The 9,727-nt window shown below is 42.2% G+C and overlaps 1 protein-coding gene across 1 annotated transcript in view; it reads right to left on the bottom strand.

Moving 5' to 3' along the window:
• Nucleotides 1-2,725: 2,725 nt before the first annotated feature.
• SCNN1D (sodium channel epithelial 1 subunit delta) overlaps nt 2,726-9,727 on the bottom strand; it is a 31,709-nt gene continuing 24,707 nt past the window's right edge. Inside the window, exons 10-12 of the mRNA XM_068242768.1 lie at nt 8,313-8,368; nt 6,787-6,862; nt 2,726-4,684 (exon numbers count right to left, since the gene is read on the bottom strand). Of these exons, the coding sequence (XP_068098869.1) occupies nt 4,250-4,684; nt 6,787-6,862; nt 8,313-8,368 (567 nt within the window). The 3' untranslated portion in view covers nt 2,726-4,249. The remainder of the gene's footprint in view (nt 4,685-6,786; nt 6,863-8,312; nt 8,369-9,727) is intronic.

The raw sequence follows: 9,727 nt of genomic DNA, 5'->3' as shown, positions 1-9,727 counted from the left end.
ATAGCTAAAGAATAATCATGATTGTTGCTATTTTAAACAATTGTACAGGTATGCATAAGTTAAATAATACTGACATTACAGAGCATGTAACAAGCTCTGAATATTGAGGTAAAAAATGTTCAGAAATACAATGAGTATCTTTCCTTCAGTCATCCTACAATCAGCCTGGCATAGAGTCCCTGATAACATACATGTTTTTGCATATAAAGTAGCTTAGTAATTCAATAATGCTCTGTGGTAAAGTCATCAGGGAACAGATTTGATCATGTGTTTAGATCAGTCTACATCTTAGACTGTTTCCTAGGAACACGTTTGTGAACATCATTAATGCCTTGGAAGTAAAAAACACTGCAAAGTGCAGGTTAACTTTTAACTCAGTAAAAATAAAGCCAAGTATGTTGCTGGGCTCGTACAGCTGTACCTGGTGACAAGCTAATTCTGGTTTTTGGTGGGAAAGGAGTTTGCAGAGGAGTGGCCATGGTTACGATAACTTTATAGCACTGGAACCACGCCAAGGACAGGAAAAGACAAAGAGTACCTTCTGAAAGCGATATTGTCATAGCACCCCCCACATAGTATGAAGGTGGTCAAGTGAGGACATTTCTGAAATACTGAGCCTGAAACACTGACAAATTTACTAGAGTAGGGTTTCTCAACTTAGTCCTCAAGTACCCCCAACAGTGCATGTTTTGCAGAAAACCACAAAAATGTAAAGGTGAGGTATTTCATGTCTCAGCAGAGCTCATTAACTGCCCCTGTGGATTTCCATAAATCATGCACTGCAAGTGGTACTTGAGGACTAAGGTGAGAAACCCTAGAGAAGCCAAACTTAAGCGAGTATGGGCCTGATTTAGCAAGATTCATACATAAGCAAAACTACTTAGGTGCCCATTAACCACTTGAGGACCCACCCTTTACCCCCCCTTAACGACCAGCGCTGTTGTAGCTGATCTGTGCTGGGTGGGCTCTGCAGCCCCCAGCACAGATCAGCGTGCAGGCAGAGCGACCAGATCGCCCCCCTTTTTTCCCCACTAGGGGGATGATGTGCTGAGGGGGTCTGATCGCTCCTGCCTGCGGGTGTTGCGGGGGGGGGGGCACCTCAAAGCCCCCCTCCGCGGCGAAATCCTCCCCCTCCCTCTCCTACCTGGCCCCCCCTGGTAAGCCGGGCTGCACAGGACGCTATCCGTCCTGTGCAGCCAGTGACAGGCTGTCTCCGGTCACATGGCGGCGATCCCCGGCCGCTGATTGGCCGGGGATCGCCGATCTGCCTTACGGCGCTGCTGCGCAGCAGCGCCGTAGAAATGTAAACAAAGCGGATTATTTCCGCTTGTGTTTACATTTAGCCTGCGAGCCGCCATTGGCGGCCCGCAGGCTATTCACGGAGCCCCCCGCCGTGAATTGACAGGAAGCAGCCGCTCGCACGAGCGGCTGCTTCCTGATTAATCAGCCTGCAGCTGGCGACGCAATACTGCGTCGCTGGTCCTGCAGCTGCCACTTTGCCGACGCGCGTTATGAGTGCGCGGTCGGCAAGTGGTTAACGGTACAATTTTTCATGAATGGTCATATTTTTGATAAGATTCCAATTGTATTGTATGAAAACAGAAAAGCTGATGGGCCCAATCGACCCTGAATAATTGCATCATTGATAAAATCAATCAGATAAAAAAAGCCAATAAACATTTGTATAGTGCTGCGATCTAGCGTAGTCTTGTAGCCTTGTCACTTAACTGTCCCTCCCAATGGCTCACAACCTGATCCCATACATAGGCTGATACCTATGTATGTGTACTTCAGTGTCTGTATCGCTGTCCAGGGCTAATTCGGGGATTGGTGGGGGGGAATTATATAAATAGGGATTTTTTTTAACAAAAGGTAATCTTTTATTAATAATATGAATAATAAAAAGATTGCAGCAGCAATCAGAGACCACCAATAGAGAAAAGGGAAAAAAGGAGATAAAATTCATTTGGGTACTAAGTTGTATGACCGAGCAATAAACTGTTAAAGCTGTGACATGCTGAATTGTAAAAAATGGACTGGTCCCTAGGGGGTATAAACCTGTGGTCCTCAAGAGGTTAAAGAAATAATCATTCCACATGGCAGATTTTGTTATAGATATGATCATAAAGCCCTGTTCACACTGGATGATAAATTCTTATGTAGCATCAGTTTTTGATTTGCTCCAGAACTATCGCAGTCTCCCCAAACTTGCTGTCTGTTCTGTGGAAAGTGCAGAACAGACCAGTTCTAAAGGAATAATGTGTACGGATCCTTTGATTAATATAGGATCCATTCACCTCCGTTAGGATCCGGTCTGGGAACTAAATGAACCATTTTTAGTGCCAATGTGAACCGGGCCTTACTGGTTTAAATATGATCACAGGTTGCATCCTTTAGTGGTGTGGATCGATTAAAGGACAACTGAAGTCAGAGGGATACAGAGGCTGCCATATTTATTTCCTTTTAAACAACACCAGTTACCTGGCTGTCCTGCTGATCTTTCATGCATCAGCACTGTCTGAATCACCTACCCGCAACAAACATGTGGCAAATCCAGTCAAACTTGAGTCAAACATCTGATCTGCATGCTTGTTCTGGTCTATAGCTAAAATTAGAGGCAAAGGATTAGCAGGGCAGCTAGGCTATATGCATTGTTTAACATTAAATAAATATGGCAGCCTCCGTATCCCTCTCACTTCAGTTGTCCTTTATTAAATATGATCTGTTTTTTTGAATATGAATAATCTTATTGAAAATATGATGGTCTGCTAAAAATGGTACCATTGATGGGCACCTTTAGATGAGAAATGTTGGTAGCCTTTGCCTGGATCATGTGGCACAGGGGTGAGGGCTGCTGAGACATTTTGAATACATTCAGTCTGTCCTGGATTTATAAAAAAAAACGATCTTGCTGTTACCGCATGCAAATGACTGCAATAACACAAAAGCCAATCAACGTTCCTTTCAGTAATCCTCCCTGTGGTGTGCTATGAACCAAAAGAGGGTTGCAAGCTTATTAGCAGGTAATTTTGAATAAAGCCAAGCCAGGTTTACAGGATTACTTATGCTCACACAATGGCTCATATCCTCTTTATGCTGATAAACACAGAAAAATGGCAGTGTATGTTTAGCCACGTATGCAAGTAATAGTGCTCAACACAGTGCACTTCCTCCATAAGAACTCTAAACTGGACGGCAAGAGAGCAGGCAGGCAACAGCTGGCAATGGAAGGGGAAAGGGGCAGGGCTGGCCATATTCAGCTGCCTCTTATGGGGCCAGCTACCTCTAGGCATGTTCATATTGCACCATTTGGTAAATCCAGCCCTGAATGGAAGGAATTTAGGGAACTAGCAATGAGTACAAACAGCATCTTATCAGTTCATTGAGTGGATTTGTTCATTAGCAGTGGATTGGCCAATCTAACATTATTTTCCTTCACTACAATAGACGGATCCAATAAATAGATCAGCTCTACGTATATGGTACCCAAACGCAACCAGAAAACTTTGTACTCTTAAATTAATGAATACAAAATTTTGCTCACACAAAAACCTGAGAAAACATTGCTGCAAAGTTAGTTTTAGTTTTTTTAACAAAATGTTCTTCAGGAAAAAGGCACGCACTTGGAAACATGACCAAAGCCAACCAATTGGTCACTTGATCTGTGCCGAAAACAGTCATTCACTAGCTCTTTGCCTAAATTCAATTTTATATGGTCATGTGGCAGAAACCACACAACCGATGGATTCTCTGTGTTACTGCACATTGCACATCAACATTGCTAACCACATTGCATTATTACATTAGCCTGGGGCTTACATAGGCATGCAGCAAAGGGTCTAATTTCAAGTTCTTTGTGATCAGAAGGCAAATAAGCATGCAATTGAATTAACGGGGAAAAGTGGATTCAGATTAGTCGGACCACAGGTAAGATCTCAGCTGCCCCACCTCAAAGTTCAATACATGGTTTGTACTGTACTGAAATTAGTTTTGTTACCAAAATCAACGTGCTTCAGCTCTAGCTAATCTGAAATGCAAGAATGATGAGAAAATAAGCCTGTTACATTTTGTAAGCTACTGCAAGAAACCGTGTATAACATCTATTGTCTTTTGGTTAGTAAATCAGGTCTTACACCTTTTGACTTTGTAAAGATCTGAATTAGAATGTCTTTAACCCAGTGTCTCTTTCCGTTATTGAGAACATTATTGTTATAGTACAAAATAAATATAATATGCTTGCTGCTGGTCTTCATATCTGTGTAGGTGCTGACTCAGAACTGTCTTCTGTGTAGCTGGGTAGGTGAGTGACATATACTAATGAGCTGGGTAAGGTTTTTTCATAAAAAACTGGCATCCCTTCCGGTCTGGAAACATATGGACCATCATTGTAGTTGGGTAATGTTCTTTCATATTGATCTGACCTCTCATCCTTTGTGGTGGCATTTGGACTTTCTTCATTGTTGGCTATAGTTTGTTCATGATGATCTGATATGCCATTCACTCCAATGACATATGGACCCTCGTCATGGTTGGGTGCCTTCTTGTTTATATATCTGGCAAAATTGATGATAATCAACATTGCAAAAACATCAAAGACCAGCTCAGCGATCTCTGCCACTGATAGCACAGAGGAACCAAACCAAAAAGCCCACTGGTTTCCCATAGTAGAGAGCAAATCATGAATCTGTATAGAAAAAAAAAAATGTAATTTAGTTAGTGTCTTACATCGCAACACATTTTTGTACCATTAATGTGCTACTGAGTTTGTCTCCATCCATTGTTAAAATTAAAAACGAACTTTAATCCAGGATTGAACTTCTTCCTAATCAGTAGCGGATTCCCCCTTTCCCACAAGAAATCTTTTACCTTTTCTCGCATAGGTCATCTATGCGTCTGTATGGCTAATATAGTGGTGAAATCCCTCCCACAATGTGGCTTCATGACCAATGACCTGACAGTGTACTGTCTGTGAACTTTATTGCATTGTGGGAAATAACGTCTTTTTCAAACTGCCAAACAAGCAATATCTCCCCCTGTGCATAGAACTCTCAGAAATTAACATTGTGCACAGATCACCTGGCTGGACTAATGATGTCACCACCAGTGAGAAAGTTTCAGAATGTAAATCAGGGAGAGGAAGGATTTTACAATGAGCAAACGGACTAAACAATCTATAAATTAAATTGTAAACAATAAGCAATTTTGTTTATTATGTCATATTAACTACAGATCCTCCTTAACTACTACACAACCACATCACTCCGATGGGCGTGGCCACGGCGGCAGCCCCAGGACCGCCTAACGCCGATCGGTGTAAAGTCCTGGGGCTGCAGTATGCAGGAGATCGTGCGCAGGTTGCTTGCCCATCTCCTGCTTAGTAGGCGATCGCCGCTCAGAGACTGTTAGACGGCAAAACCGCCATCTAATTAACCTGTACAGTGCTGCGATCTACAGAAGCCCTGTACTGGGGACAGCTGTGTGACACGGCTGTCCCCTCTGTGTGCTCAGGGGTGATTGTCTGTCATAGGCTGAAGCCTATGACCCTTGATCACGGGGATTGGCTGGTGCGGGGAGTGAGGGAGGGAGGGAGAGGATTAAAAAAAATAAATACACAAATGTAATAAAAAATAAAGCACATAAAGATTTATTATAAAATAAACAAACATCTGGGGGGTGATCAGACCCCACCAACAGAGAACTCTGTTGGTGGGGAGAAAAGGGGGAGGGGAATCACTTGTGTGCTGTGTCGTGCGGCCCTGCAGCTTGGCATTAAAGCTGCAGTAGCCTATTTCACAAAACATGGCCTGGTCTTGGGGGGGGGGGGGGGGGGGTAAAGTCTGTGGTCCTGAAGTGGTTTAATCTATTATTATTATAAAGAGCAAACATTTAATAACAACATCCCAACCTCAGCATTGTAAGTTGTACAATCTCAGTGTTATGAGTAATAACCATCTGTCCCTGGCTCTAACACATATCATGAATCTTATTTACTAAGGCATCTCAAAGCATATCCAGTGGTGATGTTACAAATGTGTCAGCACACCTGGACTAAATAAAAAAAAAAAAAAATGAATCTGCTGCTTGTTGATAAAGGTTTGCTTCCCTCACCTGTTGTACTGACACAGTAATAGGGATAGCTGAAAAGGTAATAAATAAACTGTTGTCATCCCACTGGTAGTGCATGGGGATGCCCTAGTAAATCAGGACATGTCTCAGTAAGTTAGGTAACTACAGTAAGTGAGATAGGAAAATTAATGGGCTCTTGGGTGCACACTCTCTGATAAACCATAATTTATACACAACAATTTGAAACTTCTACGGTCTGTGGACGAAGATTATCCTGAACACTACACTTCAGCACTCAAACTAGTGGACAGGGTCCAAGCTGGAAGGAGGAAGCATCTGAGCCATGTAAAGCGAGCAATGAAGTCAGTGAACTCCCCTTGACCCTGTCCACTCGGGTGCTGAAGTGTGGTGTTTGCAATAACACAGGTTTCTGAATTCAATATCCTGAATTTGAACACCAACACTAGCATTCAGTAAAAACATATTTCCCTACTCCATACAGTTATACTACTTGCATTAAACACAGTCTATTAACTTTTTCAGTAAGTAGCAAATATTTGTGTGTAGCCGTTCTCATGGTGTGGCTAATCTGCTGGAGCAGAAGGGATATACTGACTATTGTTCCACTTAAACTGGCACAAATTCTCATGAATATCAGGCAATACTGAAAATCAATAAAACAGTTCCATTTTCCCACACAGCTATGTTTTCTCCACTTACATTAATTGCAGGTGCTTCTTCAAAACCTTGAAAATTCAGCTCCTGAAAGTAGACATTAATTTTTGAGACATCGCTCCTGCAATGAGACAAAAGACATTAGTCATTATAATATTAATAAGGAAGAAGAGGAAACGCCTATATAGTCAATTAAAATAAAATTTAAATATTGAATAAAATCAACTTTATTTTTGTACAAGTATTCCAGAGTCTAAGACCTACAGTATATTTTTCTAGCCTTGTTTCATAACTGCAATATTATACATCAGTGGGGAGATGGATGCAGAGCCATTGGTGAAGGGAGGAATGGCAATAACACATCATTATTGATAGGGGTTATTGTGGTCCATCAGTGGTCCATGGAACCTTTCCGACTGACAAGAGTATAATGCTGGGAATACACCATACATTTTTTCCGTTAGATAGATGGGTTCGATAGATAATTTCCGACATGTCCGATATTCCTTCCGACCGTTTTTTGGGGTCGATTTCTCATAAAAGTGAATGAAAAAAAAAACGAGGGGAAGATAAGAGAATCCAGCGCAGAATTGAGTGAAGAATCAAGCGGAAAAGAATTGGATGGAAAATTGAGCGGAAAAACGTATTGTGTGTACCCAGCATTACAGTAGCTATACAGAGAAGTTGTAGTAAAATGGTATCACTAATATAAGGCGGCACGTGGCTATCTACTGCATTGCTGATGTTGAAATGATCGCAGCATCACTAGTTGAATAATCCTATTTCTACCCATAAGAGCAAAAATGAACACAAAAGACTAGGTAATCTCATGTGCCCTGGCTGGATAATTTGTGTATTAGCTGTGTGAGCTGCCCCACAAACATGGAATTTGTGACAGATTTGTGAAACATCTTCCTATATAATGACTATAATACAACTGATGGAGGAGAGCAATATTTGTTTTATCATTTCCCAAAAGTCCAAAAAGGTGCAGTAATGGATGTCTGAAACAACCATTCTTGATAGTTCTGAGTGGTCTTCTTCCATACAAACATGCTGGTCAGTGATCTATTATTCTATGGACAGAGGAGGGGGAAGGGTGATTGGGAGCAAGCTGCTGGCGCCTGTGATAAGAAACCACAGTAGTAATTTAGGAATAGTTATCTAACATGCTCAATCACAAATGAGTGGTCTGTGGGCATTGGGGACACCTGTATACACTTTGCAAACGCACTCAAAATGACCATGAAGGATCGTTCTGGAAGACCTAAGCTCCAAGCCATTATCACCAGCCCTCAAGAACCACCAATGTGTCATGTTTTCCATGAAGTGTTCATAAATCACAAGATGCAACCAATGTGAGAATTATTTCTCCGGTATTTGCATGAAGACATCTGGAAAACATGACCTGTTTATATAAATAGATGACTGGTTTGGGACATACTGGAAAATGAAATGTTAAGAGATAATGATGTCATCAAGCAGCTTAAATGACACATCAGAAACCTGATGGTCCCTCAGGGAATTAGGGAGCTGGTTAGTGGCAAAGGGCAGATGACATCAGTTCTTACCTGCTACTAGTGGTGTTGTATCCGTAAAGAGAAGATAACACTGGGAGGACCCATTTCTGTAACAATGAACAAGGTAATTTTATATTAATAATTAATAATACACAGCTATACAAAGCTATATAAGGCAGCTGTTATTGGCACCCTCTCCTTGTAGCACTTAAGTCCCAGGTTCAGAATTCTGCCCAGTACACTAACTGAATGGAGTATGCATATTCTCTCTGTCTTTACATGGTTTACATAGGTATGCTCTCCAAAAAACAACTGGTAGCCTATCTTGAATTTCTCACAAAACTGTTTTTTTGAAAAAAATTTTGAGCTCTGCTAAAGGACAGTCAGTGTTATGATTTGAAGAATGTCATTATTCGTCTATGTAAAGTGCTGCAAAAAAATTGCTATATATATAGCATGAAAAAAAGACATCTGGCAAGATGTTGGTAAGTTTTACTAAAAAAAACACAAGAGGTGGTGCCTAAGGACAGAGAATGAAAATGAAAATAATTTACTATCGAAAGCTTGCCTGCTAATATCAGCAGTATAACTTCACTTGGACAGGCTAGCAGAAGGGCGTTATATATTACCTGCTTCCAGTGGCAGGACAGGTCCTCCTCACTATTGTTTTGTGTAGCCATGCACCTGGCAGCCAATCACGTGGTAACACTAGTGGAGGCACCAGATATATATGTTTCTGATGAACAGCTGTGCATATGAGAGGCAGTATAAATCTTACCTCTCTTGAAGGTATTTATAATAAATATATTATAAATATTATTATTTATTAGTTTAAACACTAAAAGGGACAACGCGTTTCACGGGTGCTGGCCCACTTCCTCAGGACAATACAGTGCCTGTATTAGGAGCTATGTCAGCATGAGCACCTCTCTTGTTGCCCGTCACATGGCGGGAGCTGCATGGTGATTGGCTGTACAGCATGGAGCTACACTAAAGAGGGAAGCAAAGAAGACCTGTCTCGCCGCCAAAAGTAGATAATGTATGACGCTGCATTTAGCTCTGCAAAGTTAACCTGGGGCCCCTCTACCCCCCCATGCAAATTCAGCCCCTAGGGCCCTTTCTTTTATTCAGCCATGTCTCTAAACCACAGCGGTTGATATGGAGCCTGCTGCCACTGTTAGCCGTGTCCATGAGTGCTCCACCGAGCCTTTACAATGGCTCTGCCAACCGGCCAGGGTCACACACCGAGCCCAGCCCAGCTCTGCTCTCCTCCCTTCCCAGCACACCCAGCAGCCTCCCCAGCCCAGAGTCCACCCCTGCCCCAAAACTCATATAGCTGTCCAGATCGATGGCCTGCCCCAGCTTCTTCCTGATCTCCAGCTGAGCTGCTGTCAATGCCTCTGTCACTGCAGAGGGAGGTGCGGCATGTTCCTGACAGAAACATCCTGGGTAGGGAGGCACACACA

Source organism: Hyperolius riggenbachi, chromosome 6, assembly GCF_040937935.1.
Source record: "Hyperolius riggenbachi isolate aHypRig1 chromosome 6, aHypRig1.pri, whole genome shotgun sequence".
Lineage (NCBI taxonomy): Eukaryota > Metazoa > Chordata > Amphibia > Anura > Hyperoliidae > Hyperolius > Hyperolius riggenbachi.
The sequence above is the reverse complement of the archived record's forward strand: the minus strand, read 5'-3'. Positions and strand labels throughout refer to the sequence as shown.